We start from the raw sequence: 20,260 nt of genomic DNA, 5'->3' as shown, positions 1-20,260 counted from the left end.
TATTCTTGATAAACTATAAAGGTTATTATCCACCAAACATTCTTATTTCATGAATCTATGTTAAATTAGGCATGTTTTTTATTCATTCCAATGCACATCACGCGGTTTATGCCTCCTAGTAATAATGCTTTCATCAATCACATTTCAAATACTCATCAAACAAAGGAAAATAGAAGCCCCATATAAAACTCTCCAATTTCAGAGTCGGGACCTAAATTTTGCAACAAATTCAATCAAAACATCAACTAAATGAATTATGGTTCATACACTTCCTGAGAGTCACAACATTACAACATCTTTAAGTTACAATTTTTGGCCTATCTCTTCTACTTGAAGTTGCTGTGAGTTAGCCTGGAACTCTGTCATTTGTACATGATTGTATGAGGATGGTACTTTTGAAAGAAAAAAAAAAGTCATGAGGAGGGTCCTATTTTACATCTGACTGCTTCAGAAGTCCAGTCAACTTTGACTACTTCTGCAACAACGTGGATGTAAGGAGGAGCTACACAAGACACTTTTTTAATGGCTGTATTTCCAAAAAGAAAGCATGCGGACACCATAATTTGATTATCATCAATAATGATATAGGACCATCAGATTGTTGGTGCGGAAACGAAGGCCAGAACCAATCTGCTCTGAGGTGGGACATACCCAGCAAAAGATATTTGGACCTAAAACCTGCAAGTCAAGTAAATCACGTATAAATGCCTAGAAAGCTAAGACCATATCTCGGAGAGCATGTTGTACCATGATATCTACAGTATTAGTTAGTAAACTTCTATGCACAAGAAGCCTAATTTGATCAGCCAAATGAAGTGCCTACTCTAGGCTCTCTTATTTGCTACTAAGAACAAGAGAAGAGAGAAACGACTTACTGATATCATATTCTCATAAGTACCAAGATCATATGGATGTGAATACAGATAATCTCCTTTTTCAGCAAGCCACATAACTCTCACACCTTCATGGTACTGTACGATAAAAAAGGTAGGAAGTGGTCATCAGACTTGATCAGATGCCAGATAGATGAAAAAAAAATACTATCACCACCAATGCAAACCTCTATTGTGGTCTTGTTTTGCAGAATAAGATAAACATGCCAAAACATAAAGATGGTCAGCGCGAGAGTCAATGGCACCAGCAGGATCCCTGAAATGACCTGAAGGCTACTGTTCAAGTTGAATGCAAGGATATGCAAAATTATAACTTGTTGAAATATAGATACAGGAAGAAGTTACATATGCAGCTCTAAAAAAGCCTTTATTTTGCTCTTCATCTGTTGTAGAATCAACTGTTTTCTACCGCAAAGCAAAACCTGAAACAATAAAGAGCAACTAAAGAGATTCAGAAGACTTGGTGAAAAGAAAAGGAGGAGAAGGTATGAACAACAAAATCCGCATTCAAATTAAGGCAAGTTCGACCACAGGCCACAATAATTAAATGTCAACTAATAGGTAAATAAAATGAAAAGGAGCACAGAATAGAAAAATAAGAATCTTTTACTGAACTGAAAGAGATATATTGATATACCAGGGAGTATATGCATGAAACAACGGCGTAAAGAAGAAATAAGAAAGATGGTTACATTCAATCTTATCATCAATCGAAGCATTTGGGTGAAAGACTGAAAGAGAGCGTGCAAACTCCTCAAAATCTAATATCCCATTATGCTTTGTGTCAAACAAGTCAAATACCTGGGAATTTTTAATGATTTTGTCATCGATTATCAAAAGGAAAGGTGACTAAGTTTGAATACTTTCCGCACAAAGAGAACAGGGGGCGTCGGAAAACAGCTCAGAAAAGCTACATACTCCTAATGGAGACAGACATGAATCAAACATATCAATTCTATTGTTCAACATTTGCAGAAAGTACCCGATCAGCAAACAAGCTCTCCTTTTTATTTGTCTTAAATAGTGCAAGTTGAAACTCTTCCTGCAAAGCAATTAATTAGCATAATTAAGGAAAAAACATAAATCAACTACAAAATATAGAAAAACAAAAACATGAGGGATGTAACTGAGACAGAAAAAGTACAAGTCAGTGCATTGACAGTATGGCTATGTTTGAATAGCACTTGTACCACTTACAGTGAAATCTATTACCTTGTTGATAAGCCTATCATCAATCACAGCACTGCTGATCTTCTTAAATAATTCATACAGTGCCTCTATCTCACTGACACTGACTGCAGCTAGATTTTCCAAAAAGGGGGAAAAGAAAAAAAAATAACAGCAAAATTTCCAAATCAGAACAACTGGTAGACAACTGATATAAAAAAAATTCTTATCAGCACGAAAATGAAGTAAGCTCTGAATATTAGAAATTCCATTTAGTCAAGGAAAATGAGCTGAGCACGGTACAAAGAAGACAAACTCTCCAGATGGCCCCATTTTAGGCAATCTACTACTAAGAAAATGCACCACATTTTCAAAAAACACTTGTAAGGTCTGCAAACCTCAACATCTTTGTTAGACCATTTATCACATAGGAGATATGCGAAGTAAGAACCAGCTAGATGATCATGTCTACTATCTTCAAGACTATTTAAATCATCTACATGTGCTTCAAATAAGTGTGGTCTCTTCATGATTAATATCTTCTACGCCACTACTTTCTTGTATACCTTTGCCTTTCCTTAGATATGACACCAATTCTCCAAAAGAAGCCATGGTTCAATCTGTGGCCTGAGCTTGCATCAAGTTAAGACATGGCACCTGATATTGACATGGAAGGAGGAGTCACCAAGTGCTAGAGAAACTCCTTCGGTCTTTGAGAATTTATATGGACACTGGTAACTTATTTTTGCCTCATGCAGCTTTAACTCAGAGCTTAAATGCACTGTGAAAAGAATAGCATAGAGCAAATACTGCAGTCTTTGTTAATTTAAATCACCCCTGGCCAATCAGCAGTAGAAATTTCAGTCCAGTCAGATGCCAGAAGTTCAACTAAGTAAAATTAATTTCTCAATTTGCGCAACAATTATGTTGATGAAGCACGTGCCATTCAATGAAAATAAGGCTACGTGATCTAAGTAACAGTTTCGTTTCCTTCAGTATGAAAAAAGAAATGCAAGTGACATAACATAGGCTCTTAGTACAATGCTAGAAATCAGTCTTGAGTGACATACAGACAGTCTCCCTTGCAAGAGCTTCAGGATTTTCTAATCCTCGGGGTTGCTTATAAATTTCAGAATCACAGCAATTGACAACAGCAGAAAGTAAATGCTTCACACCGTCTAAGCAACGCAACATGATATCTTACAGAAACCAAAACACTCCATACCTGTAAATTAAATGTTACAAAATTTTTGACATATCATTTCAGAAAAAGTGTTGATGCTTGAATTAGTGAAAAAACATCCAATGATATGTCAAAGAATAGGATATACTTAAAAGGAATACAAATCAATGAGATAACAGTAAAAAAACTCAAAAGAATGGACTGCAAAAGAATAGGTAATTGCAAACAATTGAAGGTGTAACTTGTCCATACACTTTTGTCTTTAACTGAAGACATCACCTTTTAATTCATTAATGTGTTTTCCATACTTTTGACATACTTGCACAACATATGTTTCTTTTTTCTTTTTTGAATATAAATAAAAGTATTTGGCCATACAGTAGCACGAACACAGTTGAATTGTTTACTGATGATAGCAATATTGAATCAGCATCTTAGTAAACATGATATCCTCGTGTGCTTATATGTCAGTAAAAAAATAATAACATACAAAGATATCCTCTGTGTAATGTTCAGCTACAGAATGTCAACTATGAATTATGTTTCTAACTCCATACGGGCAAGTTTTGTGACAGCCCCACCTTCCCCTAAGGCGTACCAAAGGGGTTAGCGGACTGCCTGCCCAGCTCTCGCCAGGACTACTAAAACGGTAAAACATTAATTCAAGTCGTTCGGGAAACTACTAACGCGCTTAACCCAACCATCAATCAAGAAACGGAAAACAAAAGTTAAAACGTAAAGTGAATAGTGACTGCCACGTCACAATCAGCCAGCACCCAATCAAATGCAAATAACTGCTTACAATCCCGGAAAGGAATATATATACAAGCCAAGTAGAATACATGGAACATGAATACCCACACACTGTTACCAACCACATTTGTATGATTACAAGCCAAAAGGAAACATGTAAATCCAAGTACAATCAAGTTGCCAACTATTGAGGAGCTATACAAAATCTCTCAACTAGCTCTACTCAACTCATCTTCAAACTCAAAAGTCCAAAAGGTAAATCCCTGTAAGGAAAACAAAATTCACGGAGTGAGCTTTCGCCCAATGAGGTACCATCACCAAAATATACCAGGATCACATAAACACAAGAATATTCAGTCCAAATACGCACGTCAAGTAAGTAAAATCAACAACACCCAAGTGTAGGGAATAAAAGGATACGGATGGCTCTCAAGAGCCCTTTTCCTCTTTTGCCATGCTTGATCTCATCTCATTGACTCTCCGTCAATGTATACCAGGTAATCATGACCGTAGACTCCTCTTTACTCCAATTATCCATCCACCTCACTTTCCCCTTACCGGGCCCGAACACCAAACAGTACAGAATTGGTATTACTCGAGTATACCGGAATCAAGGGTCTCATACCCAAAGATTCCCAAATACAGTCCCCATGGCTTGTCAAATGTCCCCGACCAAGTCCTTACTGGCTCGAGTCCATTGACTTCCAATGAGGTAGAGCTCAGAGTGAACAGTAAAGTTGGTATCCAAGCGATACCAAATCCAGTATAGTCAATAATATTCAAGTAATATCATAAACAGTCAAGTAAGCTTAGTATAATAACCAGTCAAGGAGGCTAGAGAGTACGAGAGTGGTAAAGTACACCCTCGCCTCACCTAGCTCAAACAATCATCACAACTAGTCCAAACCACAGAATTCAAGTACAAGAAAGCCACGGAATAACAAACATGTGAGTAGTACACTCACCAAGTTCAACAAAGAAATTTCACAAGTTTTCGCCCGACGTGAGCCTCGGATCACCGGCACGCCCTATAACAATCAAGAAAGTACAATGAAAACGCAAACACAAGTCGAATACCTTTTTCTAGGAACTATTAAGGCAAGACCCAAATATAGCTTGGAAATGAAAAATACATAACATGTAGGGTTAAAAGTAGAAATAAACCCTAAGATTATTCACTTCTATCAAATCTCAACCCAACACATAAGAATCCAATACCCTAGACACTTGGACAGCATTTCCCCTAAAATTTCAGCTTTTCCAACCTACAAGACAACCAATAAAAGCCATCCAACACAACCACAAGCACCCAAACAATATATAAGCCATTCCATATGCGTCATTAGGGTCATAATACCCTTCAATTATAGCCAATTAGAAGTTCAACAATCAACAATAGAAAACCCCCAATTTGAAACCCTAAATCTGAAATTTTCCGCACAAGCGGAAATTTTCCGCAATTAACCACAATTAACGCACAAGAGAACTATTTAATACCATTTAGAACCACCAATTCAAGCTCAATCATATCCATCATAGGAAAACAGAAAATTCCAGAAAAAAATCCAGAAAAATCAGAAAATTAGGAAACTTCACTCCAATCCACCAAATCGTCCGAAAAATCGCGGAAATAGCTACTATAAGGCACCAATTGGCCAAAATTTATAACAAAAGATGAGTTCCAAGCAAGATACCTTAGTTCTTCAAGAAAGGTTGTAGCTTGTGAGGTTTTCTTCCAAAACAACACCACCAAGTTCTTCAAAGACCCTTAGCAAGATGTTTTTATGGACTAATTCAAGAAACAAACGGCTAGTTTTCAAGATTTGAGCAAGATTAGAAGATGGAAGGTTGAAGAATTTTTTTCCTTTGCTTGCTAGAGAGGTTCGGCCAAGACAAGGCTGAAATGAAGATGATTTGGTCAATTTTTGGTCTTTTATTCAAGTTAAAGAAAGTTAGGCAAAGTTAGGCAAGTTTAGTCCAACAACAATTTGACACTTGGCGCATTATTTTTGCTAGAGCTATCTTCTTGTCCCTCATGGCTAATCCATCTAGAAAACCTCCAATTATCTCCTAATACCTAGTAACAAAATTTCTTTACGCAAAAAAATTAACCTACTTGGTCAAATTTCTCTCACTTAATGCACTAGTGGGTCCCGCGACCAAAAGACGTTCCAAAATTCTCACGAACTACCTTATACTAGAAAAATGATTTAAGAACTATATTTACTGATAAAATATTGATAAAAGTAATATAATAAAGAAATTAAAAGAAAACGGGTGCACAGGAATAAAATAATAAATAAATAAAAAAAATTTTTTTTTTTTTTTCTGGGTTCTCACAAGTTTACTCACAGTAGTCCCTATCTTGTCTTTTGAAACAAGGTCATCATCCACTAAACTCTGGACAACATCTTTCACCAGCCTTTATTGGGACCTAATTACTCCAGCTCCTTGATTCAAAACTCATGAGAAAAATTCAGAATCCAAGAGGTAGAAAAAAGAAAAAGAACAATGTCAATTCATAAAGGAACATTAAAAAAAAAAATTGAACACATAAAACCAATGCTCTAGAAAAAAAAAAAAAGGAAAAAAAGTACCTCTTGCTTGACGGTGGCATAACCTAAAGGAATCCATCTTTCTTTTTGGGATTACTGCTGCTACTAATATAGCTATTAGGATTGTTACAGTCAAACCTACAATAGTAAAGGTTAAGCACTCAATTTATAAAAATCACCAATAATAAATAAAGGGCACTAAATGAAAATGATTAGATGGTCCATACAAATTTAGAAAAATAAGTAGATCCTAGTTCAATTAATGGAAAAAATACCCTAAGAAATAAAAGGGAAAAAAGAACGATTTTCTGTATTCTTTCTTTTTTAGGAAAAATCAGAAAAAAAAATCCCAATGAAATGAAATAATTAGGAAAAAAAGTGGAGAAAATCAAGCATACCTCGCTCTACTACTTTAGCTTGAAGATCTGGAGTTGAAGCTTTTCTTTCAGATCATCTCGAAGAGGGCAAAAAAAAGGAGGACATATAGGTTAAAAATTAAAAAAAAATAGAAACGAAAATAAACAGGCAAATTTAAGGAGTTACCTTCTACCACCACTACTCCTCCTCGGCACCACCACATAATTAGCTCTCATTTTCCTCCTCCAGCACCAATAAGCGCAGCGGCAGCAGAGGCCTAGCTCCATCAATATCAATAGTCTACGTGAGCAATCCAGACTACTCGTTGACAAACTCCGATCTCTAGTAATTGACGACAGACCAAAAACATCTACTACATGAGCAATTGACGATGACGGGAATTAACGGTGCCATTTTGGTCCATTTGAGTGTGACAGCTATGGTCCTACCTACTACTACTACTGTTGCCACCAGCAGTAGTGAAACTGCAGCACCGGGCAAGTAATCTGTTGGCGTTGGGATGGGTTTAGCTTCTGAGGATAAAGGTCGGGCGAAGGAGAGAAGGGGAGATGAGAGAAAGCGGCGGCAGCGGAGGAAATTTACCAAAACCCTAGAGAGGAAGTATATGCAGACGTTGGCGCATCGCGCGGAAAAGAAAAGGCTGGTGACTCACATGCTTGGCACGTGAGACGACGACGAAAACCATCCAGGTCATCAGAGCTCTTCGGCTCTTTATCTACTTATGTTGAAAAGAGGATTTCTCCATCAAAAGAAGAAAAAAAGAAGGAAAAAAAATACCAGACTGCACCGAAGGTGTGCCATTTGTAAACGAGTAAGCACAAATGTCCTCTTAGATACCTCAAAATTTTGACAAAAGGCCCTTTTTCAAGACTTTCTTCCAACTTTTTTCTTTCTTTACTTCTTTTATTTTTTTTGTCATTTTCGTGGGACGATGTGAATAGGATCTGCAACTGCCAAACAGCAGCAGCAGCAAGCATCAGCCAGCAGCAGCAGCAATAAATGTCACTCACCGCTACTACATACAAAGCATCCTTTAGACTCCAATTCCCAAGTCCCCCTTCTCTTTTCACCTTTCTTCTCTCCGTCTGTCCATCTCCCTCTTGGTCGCTTTCTCGATGTCCATTTTTCCCTCTCTTGAAAGCTTTCTCTTCCATACCTTCCTCTGCTTTCCTTTTTTGCTTCTGTCCTTTCTCTACCATATAAAACTCCAATTGACAGAATTCATCACCTTCCCTCAATAAAAACCCCCACGTCTTTATCACCGCCGGTAACAAAGTTCAAACGCATAGGTCTACTGGTAATATTACTACTACCCCGCCCCCACTGCTCTGTTTTCACCACCTTAATCAAGCCTCTTACTGTTTTTCTTTTCCCAAAACAAAAATCTTGAGAATGAAAACGTGCTTTTTTTTTTTTGGGTTGTCTGTTTATCAGAAGTGAGAACATTTTTGTTTCGTTGGTTTTGAGTTTTTAAATTCTTCTTCTTTTTTCTTTCTCGGAAATTTTGTTTAACCTTTTTAACTTTGTGATTTTGCAGACACGATATGCTACTACTACTTCTAGTACCATATGTTGTGAAAGTAAAGTTCTGAAATAACCATTTTTCCTCAAACTTGAACCATGGCTGAGAAGGACTCGGAATTTTTCTCCCACAAAATCCCCTCTTCTTTTCAGGTAAAGTCTCATTTCAGAGTACTTGTTAGTGTCAATAACTTTGTATCTTTTTATTTTCCATGAGTGAATAAAACAGTTCAAGAAACTATTACTAGTAGTAAAATGTCAGCCATCTTTTCCTCTCCCTTGATATTCTTCCTTACTGTCATAGTTATTCTCGAATAAGTGCATGTGTAGTGGAAGCTTTTTTATTTTTTATTTGTTTAATTTTGGGTAGCTCCCAAGTGCTTGGGATTGCGTTGTTTAGAAGCACTTGTTTCCAAAAAAAAATAATGCGTTTGGTTAAGCATTATTCATAGGTTGTATAGAAAAAGTTTTGGAATCTTTTTTAGACACGTTTTTAATAAACTTATCAAATTAGACTTAGCGATAAAAGAATTTCTAAAAAATGTGATTCAAATGAATCTGTCATTTTGGAATTTGTTTTTGAGACGTGATATGTGCGATATAAAAAGATGACTGGAAAATAGAAAGTGTAGTTGGAAATTTTATATAGGGAATAATCCAAATTTTTTTTTAAGTACTTAATGTATGAAAATGCATGTATCTATGGGTTAATTTCTGTATTTACTTAATAAATTGTTGCTAAATTTGGGTAATTGAATAATTAATATTAGGTTGTGGAGGAAATGAAGGAGCTATGGTCAATGGCTTTGCCTATAACAGTAATGAACTGCCTAGTCTACGTGAGAGCTGTGGTGTCAGTCTTGTTTTTGGGGCGGCTTGGCAGCTTAGAGCTAGCCGGTGGTGCCCTTTCAATCGGCTTCACGAACATCACCGGCTACTCCGTTTTAGTAGGCTTGGCTTCGGGGCTGGAGCCGGTTTGTAGCCAAGCCTACGGTAGCAAAAACTGGGATTTACTATCCATCTCTCTCCAGCGTATGATCTTCATTCTTTTCTTGGCCATTATTCCAATTAGTCTGTTATGGGTCAATCTGGAGTCAATCATGGTGTTCTTGGGTCAAGACATTGAAATTACGAGAATGGCCTCGGTTTATTGCCTTTATTCACTCCCAGACTTACTGACCAATACGTTATTACAGCCCCTGAGGGTTTATTTAAGGTCACAGGGGGTGACTAAACCCCAGCTGTGGTGTACCTTTGTGGCTGTGATATTCCACGTGCCACTAAACTATGTGCTTGTGGTGGTGATGGGGCTGGGGGTCCCTGGCGTGGCCATGGCTTCGGTGCTAACGAACCTGCATATGGTGGTGCTTCTGGTGGGGTACGTGTATGTCTGGGGGAGGTGGGAGTGGAAATGGATGGCTGGGATGGGAGAAGGGATCTGTGGTGGGGTGGGGCCGTTGCTGAAGTTGGCTGTGCCAAGTTGCATTGGGATATGCTTGGAGTGGTGGTGGTATGAGATTGTGACAGTCCTGGCTGGATACTTGCCCAATCCTAGGCTTGCGGTGGCTGCCACGGGGATACTTATTCAGACCACTAGCCTTATGTACACTGTTCCCATGGCGTTGTCTGGCTGTGTCTCTGCCAGGGTAAGCTTTTTCATGACATTAATTTTCTCTACTCGCACAAGTTACATTTAAGACAGGAAAAAACGGTTGTATATTTATGTTACTCAGAATTTTCACTTTTCATTTTGCATTACTGTTTCGTGTTCGACTCTTCACTTTGCGATAGAATAGCCGTGTGTCACAGGATTCGATAGCCGAGTCTAAGTAACAGTTGTCTACAAGTTGAGTATACATACATGTTAATTGTAACGGTTGAAGCATATGGAGTAATTAAATTATCTATGTATATCTAAAAGATTTGTGTTATAGAATCTGCAATGTGTCTATATTTGCATTGGTTTGTGATGTAGAATATTCGTATTTGAAGAAGTCTTGATGACTAATGAATGTCATTGGGATCCAATAAGGATCACTGACTAACTTTGTTTAGTACTTTCTGATGAAAGTTACATCCTTAAAGGCTTAAACAAATTTAGCTAGTTGTGGACTAGGATTAATCTGGTTGTTATGTGGAAAGAATAATGGTGGCACTATTGAGGATGGCAGTAACAAACTTGAAAACTGTAATTTGATTTCATATTCGAAGGCAATGATTTCATTTCTTATGTGTCATGTGAGACCATTAATTTCTACCCATTAAGGAGTTTAGACGATTTTAATTCACATGCATTGTCCTTCTTGTCCTTTTACTGAATAATACCATGAACAAAGTCATTAACCAGATAATCTGATCTTGGAATTTATATTTATGCATCCTTGATTTTGTAAGTAGTTTTTATCTCTAGAAAGTTTAAAATTCAAAGTAAACTCTATGTCAAGGTAAGGAAAGATTTTTTTCTAAAGCTACCCCTTTTCTTTGGAATGGATATTTTATGTTGCTTTGGTGTATTCAAATAGCTTCATTAGATGATTGGTTGGCGATGACATAGACTGCATTGGTATGGCTTCCTTTTTTGCCGTTGGAGCAGATAAAATTTGCCTTGTGCATGTATCTGTTCAAGGATCATGTGCTTTTGGTCTGTTACTTTGTTGCATCACTTTTCCACAAATCCACTTGCCGCCTACTCAACTAAGCCCATACATGTAAAATAGGGCAACACAAATTGAGCATGGAAAAGTGTTCAGTCGTCTATTGCCTCTCCCTCATTAGCATGTCCATTGCTTCCTTTTCCTTTTATCCCTAAACAACTAGCAAATTTGTTACATGTGCCAGTCACTTACATGACCAAGTGAGTTGGACTTTTATTGGAGTTTTCGATTGACATTATAGATCAAAAAAGTCATTTATTAGTGACATTTGTGCATCTTTACGCATGTTGTGCTGGATTATGGAAAGTAATAGAACCTAATTGTCTGTAAAGTAAAACAAAAGATCATTTATATGGGCTATGACTGCATGATTAGGACTGAGGAAATCGATAGTCAATATTGATGCTAGTGAAGTTGTTACATTTAAACTGGTTGCCGACACAGGTAGGCAATGAGCTCGGGGCGGGGAAACCGTACAAAGCGAAGCTAGCTGCAATGGTTGCGCTAGCCTGTGCATTTGTTATCGGATTTGTCAACATTATTTGGACCGTGATGTTTAGGCATAAGTGGGGTGGCTTGTTTACAGAAGATGACATGCTCAAGGCTCTTGTTGCCTCAGTTTTGCCAATCATCGGGTTGTGCGAGCTTGGCAATTGTCCACAGACCACTGGCTGTGGTATTCTACGTGGTACAGCGAGGCCAGTGGTTGGTGCTCGTATCAACCTTGGCTCGTTCTATTTCGTGGGCACTCCTGTAGCTGTAGGCTTAGCCTTCTGGTTCCATGTTGGCTTCAGTGGACTATGGTTTGGGCTATTATCTGCTCAAGCTGCCTGTGCCATCTCAATTCTGTATGTAGTGCTGGTCTGTACAGATTGGGAAAGCGAATCTTTAAAAGCCAAAAAGCTCACTAGCTTGGAGTTGACACAGAAGCATGGTAATGATGAAGAGAAAGGACTTTTGATGAAGCAGAATGGACACACAGAAGATGTTCCCTAATTAAAAAGAAAAAAAAAAGAAAAATGATTGCAGGATTTTTCAGAGGTATGGAAATGTAAAGTACTTTCCATTTTTTTTTTAATTCCTTTGTGTTTCAGTTGCACTTGTCTGTATGGGAGGAACGTTTATGACACCTTTCTTGAGTTTTGTGATCTAAAGGCATGGGATTTTTGTAAAAGGGGCTTCTTTGTTTATACTTGCAGACGAAGAATGTTATGGTGGCCCGTACGAATTTTCCATTGTTTAAAGGCTAGAAACCAAATTTTCTTTGCTTTTTGTCTGTGTTAGTGCTGTGCCTTTATAAGGTAGACCCCATCCTTCTTGGTGCAAAATGTGTTGGTTACTTTTGATTTCTATGCTGCTTATATCTAGCACTAGCATTTCTTGGGGGAATTCGAGGCCCTCCAGTTGAGGTTCCGTCTAATTCCGTCCAACCATGTAAATTGATATAATTTTGGTGTAAATTAATGTATATCTTGTGTAATCGTGAGTTTATACCGAATCAGTTATATTCATTCGTGCACTAAAATTGTATAAATTTACATCAAAATTTTATCGTTTTCATAACTAGAGAGAACTAAAATTGGAGTGACCCCATTTCCTCCTACATGTCCTAAGTTTGTCTTAATAGATTCGCTTTGTTCTGTTGCTACTTCCTGCAGGAAAGAAAAACACCTGAGAAAATGACCTTTGAGTGGACTGGGCAACTGTACAGTGCTTTGGATAAGTGATTCCCGAGTGGTGTGACTGCCTGTTGCTGATGGGCGTGGACATAAAACAGTGCATGATTTGGCATTAGTTGCACATGGGGACTTTGGAAAGGAAATTTGTGGATGGGGTTATTGGTGTTCTGTTGGCGTCATTTGGATTTTGGAGAGACGAAAATGTTTGATGATAAGAAGTTAATTGTTTGTCTTTGTCAAATTTGACGTTTTTCGAACTTGTACAGACGAATTTGCATATAATTATTAACAAACGTATCAACTCTTTAAATGTGATCCCTAAGAGCTAATGGTTTGAACAAATTTTGGTAACGTCAGGTTAATATAATACTTGAAATTTGAGGTAGCAAAAAATTGTCATGTTTTTTTTTTTTTTTTTTTAGTATAAGAGAGAGGTTTGAATTCAAAACCTCTTATTTATAATTCTTTCTATCTCTCAACCGTAATATTTAATTGCCATGCAAAAGAAGGAAAAAAATACCAACGCATTGAAGAATCATTTTGTTGCGAAACTCTTGAAGTCTAAATGAGGAAAAATTTAAAATAAAGTGAAAAAGCAACTTGCAGTCAACATCTTCGGCTGTGCCTGGCTGCACTGATGCGCTAACTGCTGTAGTAGCCACAACAGCGGTTGCTGCCCTTTTCGAACGTGGATGACATCCTTGTTGCCGGCGACTGGCCGCTAGTGGTGGGGATGATTGCCCATCATGATGGGTTGCGGTTGACCGTAGTGAAATTGGGTTCTAAAAATTGATATGGCAAGATTATGCATTGGGTGTTCTAATTTACAGTAACCGTTTGGATTGTTATTTTCTGGAGGTTTTATAAAAAAATGTATTGTAACATAGGAAACCTAGTATTTCGTGACAATAATTTTCTAGTCTTTTAAGAATTTTGTAAACTGCTATTATGGTAGATTCTATTGGGAATAATGTGATGTGTGCACGGATGGCGAGATGGATGGCGGCCTTGACTCAAGGCTTTCATAGAGACATTGAAGGCTTGAAGGATGTTAGTCAAGTTACCTACACATTGATCCAAGCCCTCGAGGAGTCAAGTGATGGTTGTTAGTTTGGGCTCTAGCCCGCTAGTTAGTCTTTGTAGTTTTTCCAATTAAAGGGAGTCGGCCAACTGTTGGGCCTTTTTAGTCTAGAGCTGTCAAGTTATTGTTTGGATTAGTTACTAGTTGTAGGGCTTGTTGAGTCATGGGTTCGGCCCACCTTGTCCAAGGCCTGGCCGAACCTTTATTTCCTTTTTACTAGCATTAGGGTTTCGTTAGTTTGCCTATATAAAGGCTTGCTTTGTAAGCATTAAGGGTAGACTCGATTGATTAATGAAATTGTCTTCTTTCGATTTTCTTCTTGTGAGAATTTCGTTCCTTTACTTGCTTTTGGCAAGGGTTCTTGAGCAATCTCGTGTTGTCCTTGATTGTTCGTCCGACCTATCCACTTGAGTATTCACCTCGATTGGAGTCGTCGTTCTACCACCTTAAACCAACTCGTGTCGTCCGTGTTGATTTTAGGTCCCGCAATCCAAGCGTTGGACAACTCGCTAGATCCTTGGGCAAACGTGCTACGTGTCTCGAAACGTGTTGATCGAGGACCGTATCAGTTGGCTTCAGAGCTTAGGTGGAGGTATCTTTCGTTATATCCTTGTTTTTCGTAGTTGTGTCGTAGGGTTTTTGTGTTTTGTCCGCTGCCTTGTTTAAAAAATATATATATGTCACTGTTCACCGTACTGTTCATACTGTTCACCGACACTGTTCACGTTACTGTTCATCCGAACACAAAATCTGTTGGTGTGTTATCTCTTTTGTGTTTGTGTCTAGTTTGTTGATAATTTCTGTCCAAAATTTGCCGTAAGGTTCTTGGTCGTTAGTCATCACTTGAGCAACAAGAAAACAAGTGGGGGCGGCTAGGGTTTCGTTTGCGCTAGGGTTTCTTTGTTTCAAATCTGTCCAAGTATTGCTTGCTTCATCCAAGTTGTTTACTTATTTTTCAAATCTGAATTTTGGTAAAACTTGTTGGTATTTGTGAATCTTGAAGAGAACCTACAAGAATCTTGAGTTTCTTGAATTTCTTGACCACAATCTTGAAGTTCTTGATAACTTACTTGAGAGTTCTTGAAGGATCTTGAGGATCTTGAAGGTTTCTTTGTGATTGAATTGTCTTAGTCCATTCGGTCAAATCTTTGTGTTGTGTTGGTTTGTTACAAGTAAAAAAAAAAGGGAACAAAACAGAAACGAAAAAAAAAAGAGAGAAGGAAGGATCGGTTGGCAAAACACAACAAGAGAGAAAAAAAAAAGGGAAGGCAACCGAATTGTGGGAAGGAAATTTCTGATTTGCGCAATCCTTCTTGGAGTAGAATTTGGAACCTTCTAAAGTTGTAACGAGAAGGAAAGGGGTTTCCCAAAAGGTTTCTTAAACCAAATCTGATTTGTGCAATCCTTCTTGGAGTAGAATTTGGAAGTTTCTAAACGTTGTTACAAGAAGAAAAGGTTTTCCAAAGGGTTATCAAAAACTAACTTGTTTCCAAATTCAATTAGGAAACTAAGTGGACAATTTGGATAACTCTCCTATTTCCACTTGACTAAGTCCATTTAAATTAGGAAACTTCCAAATCCCGCATTTGCTTATTTCCTTTTCCATTCTCGCGTATTCCAAATCTGTCCGCCTTAGGGAATTGCCAAAACCTTACACCATCGTGTCCGAATTGTTTCCAAATTGTGTCTTTGTTCTCGGTTACTCTGGTGCTAAAGTTGGGTGAACAAGTTTTGGATTTTTGCACGGTATTTCTCAACTACTCAAACCGGCAAGGTAAGGAATTTTGGTAAGTTTATTTGAGTGCTTTGAGTGATACACGAGTGATGAGCACATACACGTGAGCTTGTGTGTCGTGAGGAATCTCTTTTTCTTTGCTAACCATTTTGGCAGGTCACGTAATCATGCCTAGGGAAGTTGCCTCTTACTCATACAACCAAGAATTCTTGGAGAATGAGCCTCTCAAGAGGAGGGGTTCCAAGCGGCCTACTCCCAAGCACTCTAGTTCCATGGAATCTAGTTCACAACATGAGTTTCGGGAGGAGATGGAACGTTACCGTGCTTCGCGTGTATATGAAGGGTATAAACGAGATTGTGCTGAATATGAGAAGGAGCAAAGAAGTTTGCGCCAAACCTCTAAATTGAGGTCCACCTCAAGCCAACGAGATTCATCTGAGAAGTGTCTTGACAATCAAGACAAGGAGTTTGAGAATTCTCGAATTGAGTCAACGCTTCGTAAATCGAGGGAAGAATTCCGAAGTCGGAATAAAGCATTGGTTGATTCTATGATGGAAAGACTTAGCCAAGTGTTGGATTCCCACTTGGAACAACTTAATCATGTGTCAACCGGTGGTAATAAAGGGAAAATTCATCCTAGTCCCTCGTTGATTGAAGAGCCAATTATGAATGAGTTACAACTGAGCCATGAACATGAGCTAGATAGACAATGAAAATCAAACCTCATGTACAATGAGTGAGCAATGGTCCGAGAAGAATGGAGTGGGAAAAGGCAAGAATAATTTGGCCTTAGTGAAGAGTAAAAAGGAGGAGTTGGCCGTGTTTACAAAGGCTGAAAGTGTGAACATTTTGTTTGCTAACCAGCTAACATGTGTTTTGTTTAGTACCTCTTCTTTTGTGCAGCTTAAACAAAGTCAAGTAGAGTTGGTCATGGCATGTTCCATTCCCAAGTCACTTGAACACTTTGTGAGTTTCCATGGGGTTTGTCTTCTAGGAACTAAATCTCTTTGGTATCAATTCATGGAACAATGTCCATTCAAACCTGTCCGTGCCATTGGAGGATTCATTCGAGCTCATCTTAAAAGGGAAATTCCAGATTCTACTGCTTGTTCTCTACCTATGGTTCATTCTTCACCTTTGCCTTATTTTGAGCATGTTACTAGCACTAACTCTTGTTGCTCTTGTGTAGGTGTTGATGAGAAGTGTAAAGGACTAGCACTGGAATCTCAAGTTGAATCAAATGGTGGAAGGAATATTGAAGTGTCAAAGGGAGTTTTCTCATTTAAATCTTGTTCTACACCTTCTTACCATCTAGCTAATAATGTCCCATTAGTTCTTTACCCGATTTCTGAATGGTTTCAAGTTGAAGGTTATTTTGTTTTTGTAGGTTGTAATGCTATCCAAAATTTCCCAACTATGATTAAAGACTTGCAACCCGATTTCGTGCTTATTCCTGCTAAAAGTGGTGCATATTCGTGCTTCTTCACATGTCCAAAAGCTGGTCACCACAAGCTTACTTTACCAACTCCAACTTGCGCAAATTCGTGCGAGTCGTATGGAGTGCGTTTCACTTCATTGCTGCCACTCATGTCAGGTGACAATATGACAATCCATGGCCGAAGGCTGCTAAAGAACTTTGGATTGCTACCTGGAATTTTCACGAGCCTTACACAAGCTCTTTCCTATCTTGGCACATGTCCTTGTTTGAGAGCCTCATGAAGCTGACCAAACGGCATTTAACTTGGCTCATGACCTTTTATTTGTCCCCAACGTGGCTGACCTCCAAGCGCACTGTCGATTTGTGGTGTCATACTACTAACACTTGTTAGTATTATTCATCTCCATCCAGATTTGAGGACAAATCCTTCTCAAGAGGAGGGGACTGATGTGTGCACGGATGGCGAGATGGATGGCGGCCTTGACTCAAGGCTTTCATAGAGACATTGAAGGCTTGAAGGATGTTAGTCAAGTTACCTACACATTGATCCAAGCCCACGAGGAGCCAAGTGATGGTTGTTAGTTTAGGCTCTAGCCCGCTAGTTAGTCTTTGTAGTTTTTCCAATTAAAGGGAGTCGGCCAACTGTTGGGCCTTTTTAGTCTTGAGCTGTCAAGTTATTGTTTGGATTAGTTACTAGTTGTAGGGCTTGTTGAGTCATGGGTCGGCCCACCTTGTCCAAGGCCTGGCCGAACCTTTATTTCCTTTTTACTAGCATTAGGGTTTCGTTAGTTTGCCAATATAAAGGCTTGCTTTGTAAGCATTAAGGGTAGACTCGATTGATTAATGAAATTGTCTTCTTTCGATTTTCTTCTTGTGAGAATTTCGTTCCTTTACTTGCTTTTGGCAAGGGTTCTTGAGCAATCTCGTGTTGTCCTTGATTGTTCGTCCGACCTATCCACTTGAGTATTCACCTCGATTGGAGTCGTCGTTCTACCACCTTAAACCAACTCGTGTCGTCCGTGTTGATTTTAGGTCCCGCAATCCAAGCGTTGGACAACCTCGCTAGATCCTTGGGCAAACGTGCTACGTGTCTCGAAACGTGTTGATCGAGGACCGTATCAGTTGGCTTCAGAGCTTAGGTGGAGGTATCTTTCGTTATATCCTTGTTTTTCGTAGTTGTGTCGTAGGGTTTTTGTGTTTTGTCCGCTGCCTTGTTTAAAAAATATATATATGTCACTGTTCACCGTACTGTTCATTATTACTGTTCACCGACACTGTTCACGTTACTGTTCATCCGAACACAAAATCTGTTGGTGTGTTATCTCTTTTGTGTTTGTGTCTAGTTTGTTGATAATTTTTGTCCAAAATTTGCCGTAAGGTTCTTGGTCGTTAGTCATCACTTGAGCAACAAGAAAACAAGTGGGGCGACGGCTAGGGTTTCGTTTGCGCTAGGGTTTCTTTGTTTCAAATCTGTCCAAGTATTGCTTGCTTCATCCAAGTTGTTTACTTATTTTTCAAATCTGAATTTTGGTAAAACTTGTTGGTATTTGTGAATCTTGAAGAGAACCTACAAGAATCTTGAGTTTCTTGAATTTCTTGACCACAATCTTGAAGTTCTTGATAACTTACTTGAGAGTTCTTGAAGGATCTTGAGGATCTTGAAGGTTTCTTGTGTAGTCCATTCGGTCAAATCTTTGTGTTGTGTTGGTTTGTTACAAGTAAAAAAAAAAAAAAAAAGGGAACAAAACGAAAGAAAAAAAAAAGAGAGAAGAAAGGATAGGTTGGCAAACGAACAGCAAGAGAGAAAAAAAAAAGGGAAGGCACCGAATTGTGGGAAGAAAATTTCTGATTTGCGCAATCCTTCTTGGAGTAGAATTTGGAACCTTCTAAAGTTTTTACGAGAAGGAAAGGGGTTTCCCAAAAGGTTTCCTAAACCAAATCTGATTTGTGCAATCCTTCTTGGAGTAGAATTTGGAATTTTCTAAACGTTGTTACAAGAAGAAAAGATTTTCCAAAGGGTTACCAAAAACTAACTTGTTTCCAAATTCAATTAGGAAACTAAGTGGACAGTTTGGATAACTCTCTTATTTCCACTTGACTAAGTCCATTTAAATTAGGAAACTTCCAAATCTCGCATTTGCTTATTTCCTTTTCCATTCTCGCGTATTCCAAATCTGTCCGCCTTAGGGAATTGCCAAAACCTTACACCATCGTGTCCGAATTGTTTCCAAATTGTGTCTTTGTTCTCGGTTACTCTGGTGCTAAAGTTGGGAGAACAAGTTTTGGATTTTTGCACGGTATTTCTCAACTACTCAAACCGGCAAGGTAAGGAATTTTGGTAAGTTTATTTGAGTGCTTTGAGTGATACACGAGTGATGAGCACATACACGTGAGCTTGTGTGTCGTGAGGAATCTCTTTTTCTTTGCTAACCATTTTGGCAGGTCACGTAATCATGCCTAGGGAAGTTGCCTCTTACTCATACAACCAAGAATTCTTGGAGAATGAGCCTCTCAAAAGGACGGGTTCCAAGCGGACTAATCCCCAACAGACTCTAGTTCATGGAATCTAGTTAACATGAGTTCGGAGGAGATGGAACGTTCTGTGCTTTCGCAGGTATATGAAGGGTATGAACGAAAATTGTGTGAATATGAAGAAGGAGCAAAGAAGTTTGCGCAAACTCTAATTGAGGTCCAGCTCAAGCAAGAGAATCATCCTGAGAGTGTCCTTGAAATACAGACAAGGAGTTTGCGAATTCTCGATTGAGACAAAAGATTCGTAAATCGTAGGGAAGATTCTCGAAGTCGATAATAAGCATTGGTGATTCTATGATGGAAAGAAACTTAGCAAGATGTTGATTCCTGGAAGCAAACTTATCATTCGTGTAACGGTGGTGAATAAAGGGAAAATTCATCTAGTCCTGTGAATTGAAGGCCAAATAGAATTGTCAGTGAGCCATGAACGGTGATGAGCTAGATAGACAATGAAAATCAAACCTCATGTACAATGAGTGAGCAATGGTCCGAGAAGAATGGAGTGGGAAAAGGCAAGAATAATTTAGCCTTAGTGAAGAGTAAAAAGGAGGAGTTGGCCGTGTTTACAAAGGCTGAAAGTGTGAACATTTTGTTTGCTAACCAGCTAACATGTGTTTTGTTTAGTACCTCTTCTTTTGTGCAGCTTAAACAAAGTCAAGTAGAGTTGGTCATGGCATGTTCCATTCCCAAG

General features: G+C 38.6%; 2 protein-coding genes across 2 annotated transcripts; one reads left to right on the top strand and one right to left on the bottom strand.

Moving 5' to 3' along the window:
- Positions 1–264: 264 nt before the first annotated feature.
- On the bottom strand, positions 265–3,254 carry LOC113756341. The gene is made up of 8 exons (XM_027300036.1): positions 3,131–3,254; positions 2,106–2,188; positions 1,876–1,935; positions 1,509–1,694; positions 1,239–1,298; positions 1,061–1,159; positions 876–971; positions 265–678 (listed from the first exon to the last, which is right to left on the bottom strand). Exons 1-8 carry the CDS (start codon positions 3,252–3,254, stop codon positions 574–576), a joined length of 813 nt encoding a protein of 270 aa, XP_027155837.1. The 3' UTR covers positions 265–573.
- A 5,295-nt stretch (positions 3,255–8,549) lies between these two features.
- LOC113756339 (protein DETOXIFICATION 54) lies at positions 8,550–12,453 on the top strand. Its single transcript, XM_027300035.1, has 3 exons — positions 8,550–8,603; positions 9,221–10,096; positions 11,549–12,453. The coding sequence occupies exons 1-3, from the start codon at positions 8,550–8,552 to the stop codon at positions 12,098–12,100; spliced, it is 1,482 nt and encodes a 493-aa protein (XP_027155836.1). The 3' UTR covers positions 12,101–12,453.
- The last annotated feature ends 7,807 nt before the right edge of the window (positions 12,454–20,260 follow it).

The sequence above is a fragment of the Coffea eugenioides genome, unplaced genomic scaffold (assembly GCF_003713205.1).
Source record: "Coffea eugenioides isolate CCC68of unplaced genomic scaffold, Ceug_1.0 ScVebR1_2182;HRSCAF=3170, whole genome shotgun sequence".
NCBI classification, from domain to species: Eukaryota; Viridiplantae; Streptophyta; class Magnoliopsida; order Gentianales; family Rubiaceae; genus Coffea; species Coffea eugenioides.
This window is presented reverse-complemented; position numbering and strand designations above follow the sequence as displayed.